This window comes from Bufo gargarizans, chromosome 5 (genome assembly GCF_014858855.1).
Source record: "Bufo gargarizans isolate SCDJY-AF-19 chromosome 5, ASM1485885v1, whole genome shotgun sequence".
NCBI classification, from domain to species: Eukaryota; Metazoa; Chordata; class Amphibia; order Anura; family Bufonidae; genus Bufo; species Bufo gargarizans.
The window spans coordinates 65,336,998-65,362,871 of NC_058084.1; the positions used below are offsets into that span (position 1 = coordinate 65,336,998).

At 43.8% G+C, this 25,874-nt stretch overlaps 1 protein-coding gene across 1 annotated transcript in view; it reads right to left on the reverse strand.

The window, feature by feature from the left end:
- STAU2 (staufen double-stranded RNA binding protein 2) overlaps positions 1–25,874 on the reverse strand; it is a 283,250-nt gene that overhangs the window by 89,389 nt on the left and 167,987 nt on the right. The window contains 1 exon segment of the mRNA XM_044294063.1: positions 24,859–25,169. Coding sequence (XP_044149998.1) covers positions 24,859–25,169 — 311 coding nt within the window.

The following is a 25,874-nucleotide window of genomic DNA, read 5'->3' on the forward strand; positions in this document are numbered from 1 at the left end:
AGAAGGAAGAAAAAAGAAACAGGCATGAGCTCTGGAGATCTGGGCTCACAGTGTGAAAGCAACCCTGCCTGGAAAAAGCTTGGTCCCATCCATTCTCTCAACGAAGTGCATTTATTAAGGGAAAAGAAAAATGAGACGGAGGGAGAGGGCTTGTGGGGTCAGGCAGCAGCAAAAACATGTCCTAGCAAAGTGGTGTTCGTGTCCCATAATACAAAAGACGCAGAGAGCAGCGGGAGTCCTCCGTGACGGGACAGAAATATATCAGGCAATAAAAACCCTCACAAATCTCCTGTATTAAATGGCTGAGACCTTCGAGGGTGGACAAAAGAACGAGGTTCCTATTAATGCTTCCCGAGAATTTACACAAACCTGTAAATGCCACGGAAATAAAGAGAAGATTTGTGGAACATCCTTCCCTTGTAAATAAAAATGTGGCTGCTAATTCACTGTGATGAGGCAATTAAACTGTATTTCTTCTGACGAAGATAACAGTCGAAACCATCCAACGGACCCACATACTCAGGGTATAGCTTAACAAACGATTTGATGCAACTGATACATAAAAATAAAAGTATAAGAAGGGAAGCCAGTACCACCCCCCCTGAACTGCTCCACAAGCTGAACCCGGCAATAATTTATGTTTGCTGGTGTTGTTCTAGGGGTGGAGGTTCCTTGCTCCACATATATTGGACATGAGCTTTAATAATCCCATCCCATCTTGGGGGGAGGTTGTGTCATTGTGGGGTTCCCTATTCCATAAACGATCCCTTTAGATCCCCTTACTCTTGTTCTTAAGTCCCACTGCCAGGTTTGGGGAGCTCTGGTGCCAGAGAATGACCTAACTCACCATCGTGCTCAGACTTATACTGCCGCATTAAAGACCTCCGGACCATGGAATATCTAACAGCGCTTTCCCAGAATTCGCTGGATAAATTCCATAAAATATGGGATATGTGGGACTCGTTTGATGTTACTTAAAGGGAACCTGTCATGTGGATATTTGATTATAATCTAACTAATTATATACAATCATTAACTACTAAAAAGTTCCTTAGATGTATTCACTTACTGGTGTGACAGATGGTTACCTCATAATATACACACAAAGATGCCGCATGCTAATGAGCTGATTCGAGTCCAGCGTGATGTCATTGAGTCCAGCGTATATTTAATTCAGAGCTATAGCCACTCCCCTGCCCACCTGCTGCTGATTCATATGGAAAATAACTGTCATTCAGCAGCAGGTGGGCGGGGTGAGTCAGGAGCTCGTGAATATTCAGGACTCATCATTATCAGCTGGAGATTTTTAATACAAGATGTTGGCAGATTGACTGGGTCAATTAAAGAAAGTGACCCAGCATTTTGCTAAGCGAATCAGTCACTTATTTATGTTGCCCTTAGTTAGGACACCATAAAACTGGTGACAGGTTCCCTTTAAGGATTAGGAGGTCCTATTGGATTGTCCTCTTACTGGACGGGCTCGTTTATGTGCCGAGGGGTGGAGAGAGTAGTTTCCCTTTTCTTTTACACTTTCATTGTTCTGTTGAATGCTCATACAGTACTTTGTTCTATCTACAATTGTCTGTCATACCAATAATATAGTGTATGATTGTAATACAATGCCTTATAAATACATCCAAAAATAAAGTTGGGAAAAAAAAGGGAAACCAGTAATAATGGCCGCCTCTATACAGACGTTGCCGGATTCCATTCCATGTATGAACCAGACATTCAGCAAGCACAATTCAGTGAGGACTTGCACATAACTGACTCAACAGCCAATAACCACAAGAAAAAAAAAATAAAAAAAAAAAAAAAAAATATATATATATATATATATACCACATTGAGTTCCCAAGTATAGGCGACCTAGCCAAAATGCCCTGAGGCAGGGATGGGCAAACTGTGGCTCTCCAGCTGTTGTAAAACTACAAATCCCATCATGCCCTGCTGTAGGCAGATAGCTGTAGGCAGACTGGGCATAATAGGAGTTGTAGTTTTACAACAGCTGGAGAGCTGCAGTTTGCCCATCCCTGCCCTGAGGCAATATATCACTGACTATTATTAGGTAATGATTCCTTGTTAAAAGCATTTATACTTCATTTCACCATTTAAAACTGAGGAAATTATTCGCCAAATCACAAGAATGGGAAAATATTGAAAAACCAGACGCTACTTTAAAAAACTCAGTTATGTTTTTGCATACTTCGCAATATCACAGCTGGTAAATTCAGAAAAATAAGGTTATGTCTCCCAGGAACGCCCCAGAGCAGAACCTCCCTTTCTGGGCAGGGCTTCCATAAACCCTGCCCATTTATGCCCAGGCTAACCCCCGTATTTGCAGGGACAGTCCATGTCAACTATGTTTCTGTGATCTGGGGGTGATCTTTAAGAAATGTAAGCAGTGGATTGTAATAAGAGATACATTGCCCTCAGGGCATTTTGGCAAAATTGTGACCACTACCCTGCATCCACCAGTACAGGGATTTGGTTATTATAATCTGTGTATAGGAAGCAGACTGCAATTTCCAACACAAAAAAGGTATGCCAACACATATGGGCCTAGTATATACTTTGGGCATATGCCGGGTGCACGGGGACCTATGTGTGCAGTGTACCAGGAGCTGTGATACCTGTGGCCACAAATGAAAAGAGACAAGAGCAACTGCTCTGATAAAATGCTTTGAGGCCTCGTTCACATTTCTGAGTCTGTTTAATCCGTGAATGATCCGTGTGTCCGTTTTTTGCCCTCCATGTGTCATCCACATTCCACAGCTCAGCATCGCTTATTAGTGGTCAGTGAAACACGGACCAAACACAGATGCCATCCATGGTGTGCCTGCGATTTTCACGGATCCATAGGCTTCAATGGGCATTTGGTCCGCATCACAGACTAAAGTTGCACACGTCTCCATGATTTTTCTTTTTTTTTTTTTTTCTAACTGATCCACGGTCAGTAAAAAAACATACCGATGTGTGGACAGACATATTAAAATCAATAGATACATGAAACGTCTGCAGAAAATGCGGATAGCACAAGTTAGTGAAAAACGGAAATGTGAACGAGGCCTATGGGTAAACTTAGGTGCGTTACACTGTACAAATGTTAGGGATTTTCCATAGAGTAACACCTTCTGGCAATTACTAATATAGTGACCGGGCAGCATCCCTGGACAGTGGAGTTGAGAAACAGTGGCCTAGTAGGGTTCTGGTGCGTATTCTTCTCGGAAATCCATACGTGTTCAGTCTCCCATTAGCAACAATTTTCTGTTGCAGTTTCCGCACTGATAAATTTTTTTTTTTCAAATAGAAAAATGCTTTGGAATAGCACCCTATGAGTGCCGGTCTGCCACCCATTCTAGGGACAATAGAGGACTAAGACTTTGTCCTGCTGATCCTCCTTACGGATCCAGCTGGAGTAACATTTTATAATTCTTAAACATGGTAAATATGAATTATGACAGCATCACTAAAATACTGAGAGTACAGCCCTAGGCAACCGCTGGGACTGATGGTCCACCAACAGCTGGCAAGCCGCAGGTCGCTTTGGCAAGCAGCATATCCTCTGTGAAAGTCACTGCTTTATTAGAAGGAGTTTTAGGAAATCACGAACTTGACCATTACAAACCTATGAATTCATTCCAGTTAGGGTGCGTGCATGGCGTGAAGTGCTGCGCTCATGGATTTAGAACATCTGTTCGAGAAAGGGCTCACGAGTTTGTAATGGCTTTTGTTTTTTCTCTGTGGGAATAGTCAGACTTCCAACCATGGATTACGAAGCGACGGTTCATCCTACAGGATCTGGTGCCAGCACAGAGGATTTGGAAGTGTGTGGCAATGTGCAAGCAGTGAATATAGGAATACTAATGTTTCCGCTCTCTTTCAATGGGGATGGGAATGTCGCCATCTGTAAAATCCAACGAGATGCATTCTACCAGAGAGACGAAAGCACATTATATCTAAAGCTGGCTATAGACAGGACGATTCGTCCTGGATGTGACTGGTGGTGTGATATTTAATGCTGGACACTAGATATGGGTTTTCTCACAAATCAACAATCACCACCTATTCACAGGTAGGTAATAAATGTCGGATCGCTGGAGCCCCCAGAATCACTAGAATGGGGGTCCCTACTCCTACTCACTGCATGACCACACCAAGAAGAACTTTAAATGGAGCAGTGGTGTCGCTAAAGCACATGGGGATTTATCAAAACTGGTGTAAAGGAAAACTGGCTTTGTCGCAACCAATCAGATTCCACCTAGAGATGAGCGAAACGATTCTCCAATCAGCAGGACTGTTACAACTGTTTTCGCTCATCTCCAATTCCATCTTTCATTTTCCAAATAAAAAAATGAAAAGTGGAATCTGACTGGTTGCTATGGGCAACTAAACCAGTGTCCCTTTACACAATTTTTCATAAATCTTCCCCGTTCTTTCCAAAGTCTACAGGACTGATGATGATAGCCAAGCACTGTACTCAGGGGGGGGCTCAGGACCTCTAAATATAGTGATACATTTCAGACCTGATGATAAATGATATAATGACTGTGGGACAATCACTTTAAGGGCTCATTCAGCCGGCCGTATGTTTTGTTCCACACCCATTCCGCAATTTTGCGGAACGGGTGCAGACCCATTCATTTCAATGGGACCGCAAAAGATGTAAAAAGCACAACGTGTGCTGTCCGTATTCGTTGTTCTGTTCCGTGGTGCCGCAAAAAAAAAAAAAAAAAAAAAAAGAGCATGTTCTATGTGTGTCAGTAAAACTTGGCCCCATTCAAGTCTATGGATCCGCAAACAATTTCACGCATACGGAACACATTCTGTATGCATTCTGTTTTTGTTTTTTGTGGACAGACTGAACTGTCCACAAAAAACATACGGCCGTCTGAATGAGCCCTAAAGGTGCATCAACTGCAAGATTTCCACATTAAGAATTATTTTCAATGTAGAAAGTAATTTGCCCTAAGGGTTCATTCAGACGACTGCTTGTTTGTGTCCACATCGCAGACCCATTTATTTTAATGGGGCAGTAAAAGATGCTGACAGTACACCATGTGCTGTCCGCATTCGTACTTCCATTCCGTGGCCCCATAAAAAAGACAAAAACAGGCCATATTCTTGCCCACAATTGCAGACAAGAATAGGCATTTCTATCATAGGGCTGGCCGCTCCGTTCCGCAAACTGCGGAATGCACACGGCCGGTAGCAGTGTTTTCCAGATCCGCAATTTGTGAACCGCAAAATCAGATACGGTCGTCTGAATGAGCCCTAAGATATATCTTGTTTACCTGCTTTGCTATGCAGGTATTCCTGGTCAAACTGCTAACCACTTTACATTGATGGAAATTAATAAGTAACCTAGAAAACGTGAAAGACCTGTTAAGGTTAAGATCACATCTGAGTGGGGGCTTTGCTTCAGGGGTCCTTTCAAGGTTTACATCAACTGGAGTCAAAACAACCAACACTGTAACCAAACTCCAACAGACCCAATTATAAGTCAGTGGGGTCTGCCAGGCGCTCTCAGATCAGTCATAGCTCAGATTTGCATTATGGACCGCAATTTGCAGTCCGCAGCACCGGCACGACCAGTACACCTCCGTGTGCAAGATGCCCGACACTGACATAAGATGCAGTAACGAAAGAAATGACATTTTATTGCAGTAGAAAGTTAAAAATCTGTCCACCTAGTTATAGGGTGTGACTTCATTTGTTCCAATTGTGACAGATTTCAATGTATGTAATGGACGTCCATTTGAAGGAAGGGGTTGAAGTTGTTTTAGATGCTTCTTCCACGGCACCCAGACACTCATTTACGGTAAAAATGTTTGAATGGAAGGCAGAATGGGGAGGGGAAATGGGGGCAAATGATATTTATGTCCTACCCATACAACGTGCGAGATATCTCTAATAGGAACCATTTAATTGGGAGAACATGGAGTCCCCTGGCTGCTGCATCCAGTCAGATACGGACGTTACATGTAGGGAGTTCTTCAGATTCTAGTCGGTTAGAGTTACGGAAACAACGGAAGCCAAGGGCAACAGGACACCTCTTTACAATTAATCCTACAAGTTTAAACTACTAAATTCAGCTTCTGACTGGTCTTTGTAGCCATACAAGTTTTACATACCTGAGCACAGTAATTTCATAGATCATCAAGTCTCCGCTGCTAGGTCTCAGCTATAACATGCGCGTCATAATAGCGGACCACCACTGGTACGAGCAACCTGGCAGGCAGCATAGAAGATAATACTGGACCAAATATCCAAAGCAGTGTTCACATTCACTTACATGAGCCCAGGGGCGGACTCGCAAACTTAAAGTTGCCCTGGAAAAAATACTAAAAGTGGCCCCATTTTGTAGTAGGGTACAAGTTGATGGAAGGCAGGAACAGCAATCCCATATTGTGGCACATTATACCAGCCCAACAGAGCCAAATACCACAGTCCATCGCAAAATACTGCCAACAGCGCAAAATACATCTCCAAAAACTTCCACTGGCTGCTGTGAGGACGGCCCTGACGGCCCCCTGGGCATCGGCGCTATAAGGTCTATGGCCAATCCACCCCTGCATGAGCCTGAAACTTACGTGTGCATCAAACATAGGCCAGGGGTCAGTAACCTCCAGTCCTCCAGTTGTTGTGTAACGTCAGCCCCAAGCATGCACATTTTCTCAGATTCTCTCAAAACTCCCACAGAAGTCAATAGAGCATGCTGAGAGTTGTAGTTTCACACCAGCTGAAGTGCCAGAGGTTGCTGACCACTGGCATAGGCGATTGTTCACTCAAAAGCATTATTTTGGCCTTCACTGGACTAGTATGTGTGGGCATACATAGGCAGATGTAGCTTGCCATGCTGTTCTGTACAGGGGGCCACTACCAAAATACTGCATACTGTACAGTTTACTTTGTTAACACTGCGGTCTTGGGCAACACATGCCACTATGTAAGATACATAGGGTTTCACATCTGACGTATACATTGTCAGAACTTCCAACGCAATTAACTCAGATATTCAGTCACAGGATTTAAAGAAATTCAGACAGGGGGATCTTTTTGTAGAAATATCACAGGGATGATCAGAGAGTGGCTCTGCTGGTTTAAGGATTCAGAAATTAATTCTTTTGATTCCCACCACAAATTTTGTTGGGGGCGACTGGTTCTCTTAAAGGGAAGCTGTCATCAACGTTATGCTGACCTCACTGAGGGCAGCATAAAATAGTGACAGAAATGCAGATTTCAGCGGTGTGTCACTAATCAGCTAAAGGTAAGTGGTTGCCGAGAACCAGCATCATAATCATTGCAGCCCAGGCCTGGAGAAGAGTCACATCTACCTGAGAAGAGTCCTGGTTATTCCTAATCTCCTGCTCTCACCCATCTGCTGATGATTGGCAGTTCTCTCCTAGAGAGAAAGGGAGAAAACTAGGTACAAGTCTGTCAGCCATCAGCAGGTGGGGGGGGGGGGAGAGCAGGAAGTCACGAATGACCAGGACTCTTCTCAGGTGGCCGGGACTCTTTTCCAGGCCCAGTCTGCAATGATTGTGATGTTGGTTCTCGGCAACCATTTACTTTTAACTTATAAATGACAGACCGCTGAAATCAACTCACCTGTCTCTACTCTATGCTGGCGTTAGTATGGGCAGCACAAAGTTGATGACAGGTTCCCTGTAAGGGCCCTTTACACTTCGCTAACGAGCATTCATAGGAACACTCATTAGTGATTATCTGGTGCTGTAAATGTACTGCCGACAGCCCAATAAAAGAGTGGAACGCTCGTTCATCGGGTAATCTGATCGTTTGTGTGGACACAAAAAATGTTTGTCAACAAACCTTCATTATTATTAGTGTTATATATTTGAAAACGCCATTAATTCCATTCCACTGTACATCAAGAGGGGGTTACACATACAGTACATAATATAAAAAATACTAAATACTATAAACATGAAACTATTAAACTGGTTCAGAGGGTAAGAGGCCCTGCAAGCGAGAGCGTGCTCATTGTAGGTGGTAGGCTTTCTAGGTACATTTTGAAGGTTTGGCTGTTGGAGGAGAGTGTGATGTACTGGGGTAGCGAGCTCCAGAGTATGGAGGATGCACGTGAGAAATCTGTGTGGAACAGATGAGAAGAGAACAAAGAAGGAGCTGTTGTGGAGATGTATCGGGAAATTACTGCTAGTTATCCATTTGTAACTTCTAACTGGAATAACACAGGAACGGCAGATCACGGAGTTGTATGAAAAGAGGTTCCAGAATAGATTTTTTACATGGGGAATGCAAGTAGTTTTCACTTAAACATGTCAGAGGAGGCGACAGGTCCTCATATCTGCATTCCTTCTCTTTACTGTAAAACTAAATTCTAGATGTCTACATGTTGAAAGTGCACCAAAAGGCACACCGAACACAATTAAGAGGATATAAAAGTACTAAGAAATACACTTTCTCAGGTAGATTCAAACGGATCGTCTCACAGCGTTACATCATTCCATGCAGGGATTTCTTCACTGTGAACACGTTACTTGGCCATACCATCTCTAGCCACCACAAGTGCAGCGTCCTCCAGTACCTTTCTGCTCTCAGCAGGAACCTCGCTCTGCAATGTCTGTGGAGGTCAGCCCCCCATGGTGCCAAATCAAAGGAGCATGAAAACCCACACATGTCACAAAGCCAGCTTACTCCATCATTAGGAGGACATAAAGGCGGCCATATCCAGCAATGATATACAACACAATCATCGTGTCAGGGAAACATATGTTTGATTAGTGCCTTTAACCACCATTAATCATCGTGTCCGGCTCTCAGCAGTGACCAAACCTACCATTGTAAGAGTAACTCAAGAAGTTCCCTTTAAGAAAGCACAAAACCCTCCTCATGCAGTCTACTCGCTGGGATATCCAGGTCTGCGCTTTCCCTTTCCACTATTGAGATCCGTCATAGGATCTCAATAGCGGGGGAAAACGCTTCTGTTTTGTCCCCATTCATTGTCAATCGGGACAAAACGAAACGAAATGGAGTGCACCATTAAGCATTCTGTTCCGTTTGGCTGCGTCCCCATCGCAGACAGAATAACGCAGCAAGCAGCGATATTCTGTCCGCGATGTGGTACGGAGCAAGATGGACCCGTCCTGACACACAACGTAAGTCAATGGGGATGGATCCGTTATCTCTGACACAATAGAAAACAGATCCGTCCCCCGTTGACTTTCAATGGAGTTCATGACGGATCCATCTCGGCTATAGAAGACATCATACAACCGGATCCGTGCATAACGGATGCAGACGGTAGTATTATCAAAACGGAAGCGTTTTTGCAGATCCATGACGGATCCAGCAAAAACACTGGTGTGAAAGTAGCCTAACCTCACGCCCAGATTCACAACATAGAAAATAAAGTTGACAGAATCTGATCTTCTAAAAAAGTTTCTGCCTTATTCAACACATGTACCAGTATATAAAATGATATCGATCTAGTGGCTCAACTATACCGAGGTAGGGAACGGGGGCACACACCCAAATGATAATTGGGCTGGCACACACTATCCAGTATTGCATGGATAAACGCAAGACTAATTATTAAAAATATATATGCAGTTTATTATTAACTATGTTTATAAATCAGAAACTTACGGACTTCAGGATCTTATAATAGCATAAATGTTATATGGATATGTATTTTTGTATTACAAATAAAATATTTAAATTAAAAAATAAAACTGGTACCACATATAATTACATCAATAAAAATGACTATAATAACATATACATCCTATACTAATACAAAACCATAGATGTAATGATTGTAGACTGCCAATCTTCTAAATAGAATGTCAATATGCGGTCAATCCCAACCATGTTAATACATATTTATAAAAAAAACTGAACGCAGCTGATATAGTGATGGTTTAGATGTAGAAATCCATTGCTTCAATCATTCTTATGACCATATAAGACACTTAGTGAATTGATGTCCATTAGTGATCTGCAGCGTTCTTAACTTGTAATGCACAAATACTGTACCACTTGTAATGTTTTCATTTGTAAAGTGGTAGTATTATATATATATATATATATATATATATATATATATTAGTTGTAAAATGGACTTTACCGCCTGTAGATAACTGCGATGTGGAGTACACCATTTGCCTGCTGGGATGCGCTCCTAGTCAGACCGGCACAGACATTGTATTACAAGTTAAGAACGCTGCAGATCACTAATGGACATCAATTCACTAAGTGTCTTATATGGCCATAAGAATGATTGAAGCAATGGATTTCTACATCTAAACCATCACTATATCAGCTGCGTTCAGTTTTTTTTATAAATATGTATTAACATTTTATGGTTGGGATTGACCGCATATTGACATTCTATTTGGAAGATTGGCAGTCTACAATTCTTACATCTATGGTTTTGTATTAGTATAGGATGTATATGTTATTATAGTCATTTTTAGTAATGTAATTATATGTCGTACCAGTTTTATAGGGGAAATTAAATAAAAAAATAAATAAAAATCATAAATAGTCTAGCGTTTAGCCATGCAATACTGCATGGTGTGCCAGCCCAATTATCATTTGGTTATACATGTACCAGCATGCAACATAAATACAACGTTTCAAACCCTTAGGCCCCTTTCACACGAGCAAGTTTTCTACGTGGGTGAAATGCGTGACGTGAACGCATAGCACCCGCACTGAACCCTGACCTATTTATTTCAATGTGTCTGTGTACATGAGCGGTTATTTTGGTTTCACGCATCAGTTCTGCGTTGCATGAAAAAATGCAGCATGTTCTATATCCTGTGTTTTTCACGCAGTCCCATAGAAGCGAATGGGGCTTTAGCGAAAAATGCATTGCATCTGGAAGCAAGTACAGATGCAATGCGTTTTTCACTGATGGTTGCTAAGGGATGTTGTTTGTAAACCTTCAGTTTATCACGCTCGTGAAAAACGCATCAAAACGCATTGCGCTCACAGGGATAAAACTGACTGAACTTGCTTGCAAAATGGGGCAAGTTTTGCTGAATGCACCCTGAAAGCATCTGGACCTAATCCGTCAAACTCGTGTGAAAGAGGCCTAAAGGTCTTAAAAGCTCCCTTTAAAGGAAGGTTACTGTATGTAACCAATGGCAATGCTATGTAGTGCTGTCTAACATGAATAAAAACTATACTTTTGTTTGGGGCAGTGATCACTTGTTTCAGTACCCAAGACCTCCTCTTCACTTGTTCCCAGTACCCAAGACTACCCTTTCACTTGTTCCAGTACCTAAGACCTCCTCTTTACTTGTTCCAGTACCCAAGACCTCCTCTTCACTTGTTCCCAGTACCCAAGACTACCCTTTCACTTGTTCCAGTACCCAAGACCTCCTCTTCACTTGCTCCAGTACCCAAGACCTCATCTTCACTTGTTCCAGTACCCAAGACCTCATCTTCACTTGTTCCAGTACCCAAGACCTCATCTTCACTTGTTCCAGTACCCAAGATCTCATCTTCACTTGTTCCAGTACCCAAGATCTCATCTTCACTTGTTCCAGTACCCAATACCTCTTCTTCACTTGTTCCAGTACCCAAGACCGCCTCTTCACTTGTTCCAGTACCCAAGACCTCCTCTTCACTTGTTCCCAGTACCCAAGACTACCCTTTCACTTGTTCCAGTACCCAAGACCTCCTCTTCACTTGTTCCCAGTATTCAAGACCGCTACTTCACTTGTTCCAGAACCCAAGACTGCCGCTTCACTTGTGCCCAGAACTTGGCCTTCCAGTCTGCGCCCTCCTCTGAGACAACACCTACTTCTTTTGACCTCTGCACGCATCGTTTGCACTTGCTTCGGTGAAATATTGCGCAAGTGCAGAGACATCCCTGCTGTAGGCATCGGACTTGCTCCACAGGGCTTGGTGCATGGGCACTACCTACAGTGAGTCCATGCCCACTGCAGGGAAGTCACTGCGCAGGCAGTACACTTGTGCAAGATTTCAAAAAGGCTAATAACGCGGGCAGAGTTCAAAAGAAGTATGTGACTTTGCAGAGGAGGGGGCGGACTAGAAGGCGAGGTACTAGGAACAAGTAAAGGGCTGGTCTTGAACTGTTGGTGATGCCCGCTAAGCAATTTGGACCTAATTTGCATTCCAAACAAAGTTCATTTTCTGGCGTTCTGAAATAACACTAACCCAGACAAAGGTATAGTTTTAATCATGTCAGACAGCACTACATAGCACTGCCATTGGCTAAATACAGTAAAAGTAGGTGACATTCCCTTTAAGAGTCACACTGGCCGATGCCCCTCCAGACTTTATTGATGTTCCGCAGGCTATGTGCATCATGACAGGCTTCCTTTTATAACTGCGATTGTTGTGTAGACGTTTCTGTTCACCTACTTACATAAAGGCAGTGTATGTATCGCCTCTGTACTTGTATATTATATACATCGCGAGATACTGTATACACAAACATTCACATGCACGCTCTCTTTGAAGACACAGTAGTCTTTCAAACACGACTTTCTCACATGCACAGAACAAACAAAGCAAATGTGTGTGCTGCATTTTTTGTTATAGGCTAAAACACAGGCTGCTTTCTGCGAGGGAGTCGTGTAATTAGACCTGCCCCCGTACTGAGCCATTTCCCACAGAGATTCAGTTCACAGACGCGGCCTCTAGGATAGAACCTATTACCATCCGACTTGGCTTCTCAGCACTTTCCACTATGGCAGAGAGGGTAAAACAAAACTCAATCCCCCATATCCCTCATTTACCAATACTACAGTATCCTTGCAAACCCCCCAATTGTCCTCCCTTCCCATAACCTGAGCCAAGACAGAAGACTATAGTGTACAGTATTCTGTTAAGAATGACATCTAAGAAAGTGATAAAAACAGTAAATAAAAAAATATATAATCTACACAATTATTGCATGGAAGAAAATCTAAAATAGCTAGATGGCCTCATGGACAACCACAAGAGGAGACCATGGCATATTCCAATGGTATGCTTCCAATGTCTCTGATTCCACAATACCTAGAATTAATAGAGGGTCATATCAAACAATATAAAGAAAGCAAATAAAATATGCTAACATCACCAGTTTTTTTCCCCAGTAAGACAAATAATAATAAAAGCCCATTTTATGCCCTTGGCTTTCTGAAATGACACCTCTTCAGTCTCATCTACACATCGGACGAGACACTAATAGGTGCCCATACACTAAGGACAGGCATTAACCGCTATATCTCCAGACTCTGCCATACACATACATGCTCAGTTAGGCCAACGGTGTATTCTTAATAGGTAGATTGAGAAAACTCCTGCCAGACGCCTCTGACCCAGGAGAACATGAGTTAAAATTCAAAGGACCTAATCCTTCTCTCCCCCAGTGTCATTAGCTGGGGACAGTCAGGTGGTCCTCATATACATTTGACTATCCATATAGTATGTAAAATCTATACATTAGTCCCGCTAAAAACTACAGGTTCAGCTAACATTAATATAATGTGTATGGGGGCCTTAAAGAGTAACTACACTTTACAAAAACTTTTGTTATATCATATTGACGTAGCAAAGGTTTTGACAATAAAAACCTTCTACATGTCACTATGACACACAAGTTTTTGTGACTCTTTAAGCCTGTCCACACACAGATTCATTTTAGCCAAACCTGCCGGTGGGATTTCGGCGGGGCTTACTAATCATCTAATGTGTACGGCAGACTTCGTTCTGATAGCAGATGTTGGGTAAAAGAAGTATTAGGATGATGAATTTCAACAGGCCCAATCCTTTTGTTCTCAGGGGAAACAAACTGCTGCCAAAGCTATCTGGCAGTGGTTTACTGCACTTACCCCATTCAAAAAGAAATGCATGACTGACCAAACCAAGCATGCATGTAAGTGCAGGTCTGAAAGAAATAGCTGTCAGGCGAACATCTGAAGCTTATGGACAGCTTAAAGGGAATGTGTCATCAGAAAATGACCTATTGTTTAAAAAATGTATTTATGTAAAAAAATTAATAAATGTGTATATATATATATATATATATATATATATATATTTATATCAAGAGAATGCCAAGAGTGTGCAAAGCAGTAATCAAAGCAAAAGGTGGCTACTTTGAAGAACCTAGAATATGACATTTTCTGTTGTTTCACACTTTTTTGTTATGTACATAATTCCACATGTGTTAATTCATAGTTCTGATGCCTTCAGTGTAAATCTACAATTTTCATAGTCATGAAAATAAAGAAAACTCTTTGAATGAGAAGGTGTGTCCAAACTTTTGGTCTGTACTGTTATATAAAAATAAATAAAAAATCCTTCAGTTTTCGCGCTGGCCACTAAGCTTAAAGGCTTTTCCCATCTTGCTACTTCACCCTGACCTGCAGCCCGCTCTGCTGCTCACTTCCTGGCTTCCTGCTGCTAAGGCTGGCCGGGCCTAGGCAGTTTGAGTGAAGCCCGGCCACACCTCTTTCTGACATCACACTCTTTGCGTGCTTGTTCATGTGTCTCCTATGGCCACCGCTTCTCTCCTGAATCCCTGGGCCGCGCTTGCCCAGAAGACATTTTTTTTTACCCAGTCGGTTGCTCATTGCAGTCCTGAAATCTCGCGCTGCCGCGCATGTGCAAAGCTTATTTCTTTAGGGCATGTGCAGCTCTGTATGAGACACAGCACTGAAGAAATAAGCCATGCGCATGCGCGGCTGCATGCGTGTTCAGGACTGCAATGTGCGGCCAGCTGCGCAAGCGCAGCCCATGAATTCGGGAGGCGAGCAGTGGCTGTATCTATGGGATACCATATGACAACAATGAGGTAGGAGGGAAAGAATTTCATCAAGAGGGGTGGGAATTTGCAAATACAATATATTTACAAAAAAGATCACTGACACATCATTAACAGATTAAACAGTGATAATTGTGATGGGAATACCCCTTTAATAACAGGTGCCATTTCTTGTCTGTACAGATCCTTTACTGCAGTTATCAGGAAGGATTAGAATAACAGATATCACCTTTATATAGACAGGATCCACCGTTCCCAATAGTTGATATCACAGCTTATCTACTCCCTCCTGACCTCTGCACAGGTCACAGAGCATGCCTAGAAAACTCTACCATAGAAGTTTATGAGCCCACACCAATCTAGGTCTACTTTCACACGCGTCTTGGCTTTCCGTTTGTCAGATCTGTTCAGGGCTCTCACAAGCGGTCCAAAACGGATGCATTCTGAATGGAAAAGGATCCACTCAGAAAGCATCAGTATGCCTCCGATCAGTCTCCATTCCGCTCTGGAGGTAGACACAAAAACACTACCTTCAGAGTTTAGCTGTCTGTCTGTCTGACGAAACTGAGCCAAACGGATCCGTCCTGGCACACAATGTAAGTCAATGGGGATGGATCCGTTTTCTCTGACACAATAGAAAACGGATCTGTCTCCCATTGACTTTTAATGGAGTTCGTGACGGACCCATCTTGGCTATGTTACAGATAATAGAAACGGATCCGTTCATGCGGTTGTTTTATTGTAACAGATCCGTTTTTTTGCAGATCCATGACGGATCCGCCCAAAACGCAAGTGTCCTACTAGGTCTATGACCAATGGTGGCTGCTGTAAAGCATGTCTCTAAATGCTGTCAAGAAAAACTCAGGAAAGATGGCCGCCCCCATAATCATGTGCAGGAAATAGAATTAAAAAAAAATCTACAATCAGAAAATAAAAACCAATTAGAAAGAAGAATGTGTGTCGCTTTCTAGTTTTAACTGGCTGAACATTTTTTGGTGATACTTTCCCTTAAAATCCCAAGTCCTTGGAGTTTGTTCTCAAGATCTATCCCCCTAGGGAGTCTTCCTGTCCTCTTCATAAGCTGACATGGTCTAACGAACTCAACCTACGGGAAGTAAGGGATTTAGTCCCAATGTAAATAAGAAGGTCTGCTAATACACAGGGAATTAACAGCTCCCTAATTACCACAAGTACAACTTAGTCATTCATTGTCATTACAGCGTGCCTCTTCAGGAGCCTCAGGGTGTGAACAGGGGCCTGGAATATCATTGAAGTGGGCATGTAACTGAAGGACCCTCTCCTACAAGAGCGCCATCTCTTCACACACAGCACTGCTTCCTAGTAGGGATGAGCGAAGAAAGCTTCGGATCCTAGATCTGAAAACTTCGGATTAATACTGTACGGAGATCCGTCTCTGTGCAGCATTAAAATGTACGGTGAATAACTTCGGTTTTTGTTTTATAAACTCAAAAAACATTTCAAAACTTGGATCCGAACATGGCTTCGGTTCTGATGTACCAGTTGGAACCGAAACAGAGTTCGGATCTCCATAAAGCATTAAACCGAAGTTTTGAGTGAAGTGACTTCGGATCTGGAACTCGAAGTTTGCCTTGCTCATCCCTACTTCGTAGAGCTGACCACAGTCATGACATCAGACGATGGTACCACGATATCGGGAATGTAATCCTAGCCAAATGCAGAAAATGAGAAAGTACATATAGGAGATATGCTCATAGCTCTTACACTATGCAGGTAAGGGACTAAGGCTACCTACACACAATGCGGATTACGTGTGGATTTACGTACAGAAAAACCGCTGCGTAATACAGCACCAGCAAAGTGTACGAGATGAGACAAATCTCATGTACACTGCTTCCTTCTTCCGTGCAGATTTAGAAATCTGCAACATGTCAATTGTTTGCGCGCTTTTTAGTGCGGATTGCATCCTTTTCAATAAGAAGGTGAGATCTGCGGCAAAACCGCATTAAACCTGGACCAAAAACCGCAAGAAACGCATGTGGCTCTTGGTACGGAAATGCAAAGAAATCCTCATGAAATCTGTGTGCCGGTTGCCTTATGATTCTTGCTGAGAACACAGCAAATACAATTTACCGGCAAAACAGAAAGTCAACCATTGCTGAAACGTGTTCGCCATCTCCTGTGTGGCGGGGAGAAGCCACACTGCGCACGTACACCCTGCATTAAATCATTAAATCATTTCTCACTTCATTAGTCAAAGCAGCAGAAGACTGCGGCATAGATGTAACCTGCAGGTAATCAAGATGTATCGTATTCCCACAGGAATGAAGGGAAAGGCATATTGGGTGCTCAGCCAAGCACCGATTTTGTTATAGAGCACATGGCTGCGGTCCAGCTTTACATGAGAAGCGGAGGAACATTCATGGTTACTCAGAGCTGAGTAACTGATAAAACTGCAAGTGTGATGGAGAGCAGTTCTCATGCAGAATGGACACTCATGACTGACGGCACATACCCACAGAGGGCGATATCTATGCCAAAAAGAAACACTTGCCGGACTATGCCGGGCTAATACAAAGACTAAGCATGCATCATCAGTTCAAGATATTATTATTTATTTTAAAGCGCCATTAATTCCACGGCGCTGTACATCCAGTCAGGGTTACACAAATATAAAAATACAATAAACTATTTGCAGACTGGTACAGGGGGGGTAGAAGACCCTGCCCGCAGGAGCTTACACTCTATAAGGGAAAGGGAGAACATAGTAGGTGAGGGTATAGGCTGCTCGTGTGGTGGCAGCATGCTCATTGCAGATGGTAGGCCCTGAAAAGGTGGGTTTGAAAGTTTGGATGTTGGGGGGGGGGGGGGGGGGAGAGGAGTCTGATGTGTTGGGTTGGAGAGTTCCAGAGTAAGGACTCATGCACACGACAGTATTTTGCGTTCCGTATACGGACTGTATTTTGATTCCGCATACGGAACCATTTATTTCAATGGGTCCGCAAAAAGGATGCTCCCTTCCATGACCCCGCAGAAATTATGAGACATGTCCTATTCTTGTCCGTTTTGCGGAAAAGAATAGGCATCTTTGTAATGGGCCTCCTGTTCCGTTCCGCAAATTGCGGAAGGCACACGGGCAGCATCAGTTTTTTTTGCGGATCCGCAATAAACGGCACGGCCGTGTGCATGAGCCCTTAGGTAGAGGCTCGTGAGAAAGCTTGTAGTTGATTGTGTGAAGAACAGATGAGAGAAGAATAGAGGAGGAGGTCCTGTGAGGATCTGAGATTACGCATGGGTATGTATCGGGAAAGCAGGTCGGAGATGTACGGAGGGGACAGATTGTGGACGATCTTAAATGTAGTTGTAAGTATTTTAAACTGAATTCGCTGGGCAATGGGGAGCCAGAGAAGGGACTGGCAGAGGGGAAACAACGGGAGAGGTGGATTGACCGGGCAGCGTAGTTGAGAATAGATTGGAGGAGAGTGAGATTGCTGGATGGGAGGCCACACAGGAGGATGTTGCAGCAGTCCGGGCGGGAGATGACGAGAGCATGCACTAGAATTTTAGTTGACTCGGGGGAGGAAGGCACGAATCGAAGAGATGTTCTTAAAGGGATGGGCGAGCACACTTCATTTGGATCATAAAAGTTAAAATTTAATTAAATTACAATATCAGTATACACGTGTTTTAAAAGTCCAATTAAATAAAATACAATAAAACAATAGATTAATACAGTTAGTAATACAATTCAGATAATACACGGATTAAATAATGGAAAGGATGGTTGTGTCCTTTTCTTTTCCCAATGCACTATAGTACTGTGCAACAATAAATGTCTTATAAAATTAAGAATCCACAGATGTTTCAATTGTTAGATATCGGTCATCAATTTAGATAGATGATATACAAATCGTAATTCAGTCTCTGGTCGGCTGAATGTGTTGGAATAGTTTTATATATTTCTTATATAATGCTCAAATGTTGGGTGCCGATCATGTGCACCAGTTTTCTGAATATTAGTGAACAGTCCGGTAATCACTGTAGTTGTTTAGGCTTATATGTTAAAGCTTCTTACCTCCCTCGTTGTACACGGTCGCTTTCAAGCGTGAGTCGGGCAGCGCGGGACACTTCCGTAATTTAATTTAATTATAACTTCTGTGATCCAAATGAAGTGTGCTCGCCCATCACTCTAGTTACACATATTTATTCTCCAGAGGGTGGGTGTCCCTCTCTTTGGGCTAGTAGCACCTGTTTCACAGTTCCGTCCAGAGTGAGCCACCGCCTTGTTTTGTATATGTTCTTAAAGGGAACCTGTCATCAACTTTATGCTGACCTCACTGGGGGCAGCGGGGGCAGCATAAAATAGTGACAGAAATGCAGATGTCAGCGGTGTGTCACTCATCAGCTAAAAGTAAGTGGTTGCTGAGAACCAGCATCATAATCACTGCAGCCCAGGCCTGGAAAAGAGTCACATCTACCTGAGAAGAGTCCTGGTTATTCCTAATCTCCTGCTCTCTCCCCCATATGCTGATAATTGGCAGTTCTCTCCTAGAGAGAAAGGGAGAAAACTAGGTAGAAGACTGTCAGTCATCAGCAGGTGGGCAGGAGAGCAGGAGATCATGAGTAACCAGGACTCAGGTGGCCGGGACTCTTTTCCAGGCTCAGTCTGCAATGATTGTGATGTTGGTTCTCGGCAACCATTTATATTAACTATTAAATGACAGACCGCTGAAATCAACTCACCTGTCACTACTTTATTCTGCTGATAGTATGGGCAGCATAAAGCTGATGACAGGTTCCCTTTAAGTGGAAAACGGCAGGTGGAGGTGAGGGTTTGGATGTGTGGCTGATATAAAGAATGATCTCCATATACAGAATGAATCCCCACCTCTGTTACAGACAGTATGATAGAGGTAATGTTTTATGTCTAATGGGGCGCTACTGAAGGAGACCGTAGTAAAAGGTGCACATACTATCTATCAATGGAAGAAGAAACAAACGCCAGACCCCAATGGAAGTGGCTTCCCTCATGGAGAACAACAGTATTGGGCCTTTGAAATCCAACTGATTGATTATCCCTGAATTCAGACTCCCCATACACATTAGAGGTCGTTCCCACTGAAATCAGACAGTTCGGCCGACATTTAGGATAAGTTATTGATGTCTGATCGGTGGGGTTCCGACACCACCACGAAATAGCTGCATGAAGAGGCGAGTGAGCCTCTACACAGCGTCATACCTTGTATAGCGGCTTGGTCACTAAGTAATACTGTCTGCCATCTTAGGCACTTTCACACTAGCGTTATTCTTTTCCGGTATTAAAATCTGGTAACGGCTCTCAATACCGGAAAAAAAAAAAAACACATCAGTTTTGTCCCAATGCATTCTTAATTGAAAGCAATCCATTCAGTAATGCCTCAGGATGTCTTCCGTTCCGTCTCTTGTACGGTATTTGACCGGACAAAATATCGCAACATGCTGCAGTATTTTTTTACGGCCAAAATCCCGGAACACTACCGCACTTGCCAGATCCGGCATTCATTTCCATTGAAATGTATTGCAGGATCCGGTACCAGGTGTTCTAAAAATTGCCGGTCTGTGCATGCGCAGTTCTTTCTAACTTTGAAAAAATTAAATACCAGATCTGTTATTCCGGATGATACCGGAAAGACGGATCCGGTATTTCAATGCATACGGATCTGGGGAAAAAATTCACATTTGCATACGGATTTCAAGATCCGGCAGGAAGTTCCAGCAACGGAACTGCCTGCCGGATTCTTCTAACGCTAGTGTGAAAGTACCCTTACAGTGAATCTGACACAGAGATCCTAAGGCCCTGCAGCTCCTCTACACTCAGAGGTTAAAAAAGTGGTTGGAAGAAGGATCACTAGTGAAGTGCACTTCTCACAAATCAGACACTAAAGCTACCGCTATAGGTACTAGCCCCAGCTCATCTATGAACAAGGGTTTGAGGAGATAACATTTCTCCTTCTGAAGACTGCCAAGCAGGCACAGAAAGTCTTATAGGCCAGGCAATGCTTCCCGGGGAAAACATGGGATGCAAAGTAGCTCTCCTCCAGGTGGAAGGAAAACTCTCTCTAATCCCAGCTCGTGGGGACAACTAACCTATGTGTCAGTGTCCAACCTTTTAAGGCCTTGGCACAATGACTTGGGAAATAAGCGGACCCCGAATCTTCACCATACATAAAAGAGACCCATCTGCAGACAGCTGTTTCTGCTCTTCGTCAGTGCAGACCAAGACACTGGTTGTTTTTTACATTTGACATGGGTTTAGGGGGATACGGTTTCTCCTTGTGTAGGCCGCCAGATTGGGATAGGTTTCGTAATAGAAAAGGCAATGCATCCTGAGAAAAAAATGGTATACAAAATGTCTCTCCTTTATGTAGTAGGAAAACTGTGTCTCTAAATGACGTAAAATAACATTACAAACTCCCTAAGACATTATTTTTTAGTTATATATGTTTAACTAGACGTTTAAGTGACCACAAGATAAAATTTCACTTTAAGGATATGTTAACACAGCGTAAATCTGCAGGGTAAAAAACAGTGGCCGATCTGCAGGCTGCCTCTATGAGTAGTGCGTTTTTGGTGATGGAAATGCTGTCAAAAACATGAAAAAATGTTTGCTATTTCATCCCTTCACTAGCATCAGCTAAAATCTGCTTCAAAGAATTAAAGGGGTTTTGCCATCACATACAATGGGGGCATATCACTAGGATATGCCCCCATTGTCTGATAGGTGCGAGTCCCACCTCTGGGACCCGCACCTACAACGAGAACGAAGCGGGGAAATTAACAGAGGGGGAGCACTGGCTCGCAATTTCCGTCTGCCCCATAGAAATGAATGGGAGCAGGAGCCGCACATGCGCGGTGTGCTCCCATTCACTTCTATTGGGGCGCACCGCGCACGCCCCCACTGTATGTGATGGGAATACCCCTTTAATATGCAGATTGGAAATCAGTGGCGGGAAAAAAAACACTACCATGTGCACAGGTTAATGTTTTTTCCGTTGAAAACAATGAGAAGCTGCTGTTTGCATTTTGATTGCAGATTCTGCTATGGAAAATGGCTGTTTTCCACTGAAGATTTTATGTTCATACGAACGCTCATTCCCTATAATTGCCCCAGGTGCTGCTGATCACCCAATGCATGAGCAAAAACTCGGCTGGGTGACTGCATCTTCAATGCAGCACATACAATTGTCCTGTGCAAACAGGGATGTGCTACCAACAATTAATCTGTACGGGAACATTCGTACATCCACATTTAGCGCAGATGATTGCTGCATGTAAATACAGCCATCACTTACACTCAACAATCAGGCAATTATTGGGAACATTCAGATGTTCATAATTCCTGTTATTGCCGCCATCTAAAAAGGCCTTAAAGGGTTTGTGTCACCTGAAAAATAGGTATTAGGCTGGCTGACATTAGCATGTGCTAATGTCATCTTAACATAACTATAAGGGTACTTTCACACTAGCGTTTTTCTTTTCCGGCATACAGTTCCGTCACAGGGGCTCCATACCGGAAAAGAACTGGTCCGTCATATCCCCATGCATTCTGAATGGAGAGTAATCCGTTCAGGATGCATCAGGATGTCTTCAGTTCAGTCATTTTGACTGATTAGGCAAAAGATAAAACCGTAGCATGCTACGGTTTTATCTCCGGCGACAAAAACTGAAGACTTGCCTGAATGCCGGCATTTTTCCCCATAGGAACGTATTAGTGCCGGATCCTGCATTCAAAATACCGAAATACCACATGCACAGACCGGTAAAAATGTGAAAAAAGATTCAAGACGGATCCGTCTGTCCGCATGACAAGGGGAGAGACGGATCAGTTCTTGCAATGCATTTGTGAGACGGATCCGCATCCGGATGCTTCTCACAAATCCTTGTAGTCACATCCAGATCGGCGGATCCAGCGGGCAGTTCCGACAACGAAACTGCCCGCCGGATCACACTGCCGCAAGTGTGAAAATAGCCTAAGTGCCATCTCACTGCCTACAGCCTTTATTAAGAAAAACAAACTTTTATAATATGCTAATGAGCCTCTAGGAGCAGAGGGGGGGGGGGGGGGGGGGGCGCTGCCCCTGCTCCTTCCTAGAGGCTCCGTTCTCCCGCCTCTGGCCACGCCCTGCTACACTAGATTGACAGGGGCAGGCATCGTTGGTCTCCTACCTCTGGCCGTTCAGTGAGGAAGTCAGCAGCCGCCGAGCGTACTTCCCTCACTGTGCCTGTTACTGAACGGGGTGAGATTTACACTGCAGACACGGCCGGCGGGAGGAGAGCAGCGCTGCCTGGCCCTGTCAATCAAGAGAAGAATGGCGTGAAAGGAGGTGGGCAAACGGAGCCTTTAGGAGCAGGTGCAAACCCCCCCCCCCCCCCCCCCACTCCTAGAGGCTAATTAGCATATTATAAAAGTAAGTTTTTCTCAATAACGGCGACAGGCAGTGCGATGGCTCTAATATAGTTATGTTCAGCTGGCATTAGCTCATGGCTTAATACCCATTTTTCAGGTGACAGAAACCCTTTAAAGGAGTTTCCATGTTTCTTTTGTGTGTTTTCTTTTTAATGCCCCGCTGCACATCGAAAGGGACCTGTGAAGGAACAATATCTGCCTTCTCCCTGCTGCTCTGTTCCGGCTCCATGTGTACCCACTGCAGCCAATCACCGAGCTCAGTTGTGAGGAGTCTCCAAGCAGGACACCACTGCTGGATCACGTGCCTCTTTGGAATATGTCACCACTGAGGCGAGTCACTACTTGCAACACCACACGTGACCACGTCTGTGCAGGAAATTTACATGCGTGGACCAGAAGTGCAGTGAAGACAGTTCGGGTCCCACAGAGCCAGAAGAGGGCGTTGGGGAGAAGGTAAGTATTTTTATTTCATTATTTTACTAACCCCCAGTGGAGCTGCTAACCCTGATCCACTGGGCTGACCACAGTGGATAAGCGGACAACCCCTTTACGGAGGAGCCGTCAGCCCTTCTGACTTGTCTGTAACAATTCTGGAGCATCTATTTGTACGACTCTGTTTTGTCCTTCATCTACTATTCCTTCTAAAAGTTTATGAATGAGTTACGAACAGTGTGAAATGAATGTCTGAATCTGGGTGTTACCAGTTTGGGCGTCCCTGTACAGACCGACACTGGCAGCACAGACTGGCAGAATGTGTACTCCCAACTGGTAACACTCGGTTGGACCTTTATTCCAGATTGCTGTCAATTTGTTTATAAACTTCCTGTATGAATAATAGAGGAATTCCAAAACAGAGTCATAAGAATAGGTGTTCCAGAATTGTTATTACATGGGGAATGCAAGCAGTTATTAAAACAGACATGTCAGGAGAGGTGACAGGTCATCTTAAAATGGAAAGAACGGACAAGCAGCGTGCAGACAGAGCCAATATAAGGCTACTTTCACACTAGCGTTCGGGCGGATCCGTTCTGAACGGATCCGCTCATATTAATGCAGACGGAGGCTCCGTTCAGTACGGATCCGTCTGCATTAATAACTTTAAAAAAATTCGCAAGTGCGCAAGTAGCCTGCGCGGATCCGTTCAGACTTTCAATGTAAAGTCAATGGGGGACGGATCCGCTTGAAGATTGAGCCATATGGTGACAAGCAGCGTTCAGCTGTCCGCCTGTCCGTGCGGAGGCGAGCGGAGCGGAGGCTGAACGCCGCCAGACTGATGCAGTCTGAGCGGATCCGCTCCATTCAGACTGCATCAGGGCTGGACGGCTGCGTTCGGGTCCGCTCGTGAGCCCCTTCAAACGGAGCTCACGAGCGGACAGCCGAACGCTAGTGTGAAAGTAGCCTTAGCCTGATTATTACAAGCCTTCAGTGACGACTCCAGAGGGCCACATTGTCACTTGTGGTCACAGCACTTGTGGTCACAGCATCTCACCAAGTTAAAACTTTACTTGCAAAAAATTGTAACAAAAAATACGATCAAAACCACAATACAATATACGTGTCAGGACATAAAAACAGTAGGCGGTTGGCTACTAGAGAAATTGCACAATCTGCCAGTGATATGAGGCATCTGCATAATCTCAGAGATAAAGGTTTCGCTCACCTGTAAGCCTTGAATGCCTGCCAAATACTCGAGCTGCTTGGAAGGTTGTACAGCGGAGCTGGAACTTGTCAAGTTGTTGCCGGAAAATCCAACAGACTCTGCAGTGGGGGAGCTGCCATTGGTCAGGAGCTCTCTGGCAACTGCAGATGTGCAACTTTGGGTTACCGACGTGCTAAAATATGAGCTGGACGTCTGGTTCAATTCTTTGGGCGACAGATAATTGACAGCGGGAGGAGTGGAGACAGTCTTACTGCGGCTGGCTTCCATTTCTTGATAGACATCAGGAGAAAGATGAAGAATTCCTTTCGGAGCTAAACAAAATAGTGAAGGAAAAAAAATAAAAAATGAATATCTACGATCACGCATATAAACTTATAGACAATACACAAGGCGAGTGTGGGGTATATCTTGCTGACATGACCCTCCCTGAGAAGGAGTTTGGAGTGCACAACCAAAATGGAGACCTCATACTCCTCTTCATAGAGACTACAGCATTATTTCATACATTCAATGGTGTTTGGTTTTGTATTTTAAACCATGGCGACAGTGGCATAGATAGAAATGACTAGGCCCCACAGCAAGTTTTTGAACAGATTCCCCCCCCCCCCCCCCAGCAACTTCTTCACAATCCCCTCCACCTATGCAACCCCTACTCTTGTGGCTAGTCAAGATTGCTCTCTCAGACGTAGCCTAGCAGCTGCTCCGTCCATTTCCTACATCAACACTGTATTTAATGTCATTTTATAATACTGTTGAGGGGCCGTGACATTAAAATGTTTTAGTCCTCCTCCTAGGTGGGCTCCTTCTGAGTTTGGGCCCCAAAGCAACCACTTCCCCTGCTTCCCCTATAGATACAGCTCTGCATGGTGATACGGTGCTGCACAATTACTTCATTGTACAGAATGTGCGTTTTTTTTTTTGCATTATGCATTTCAAAGTGTGGCTGCCTCCATTTTGTTTGCGCCATCCAAACAAAGCCATCCTTCCCACAGGCTGGTTTTAGTAAGTGCAGTATA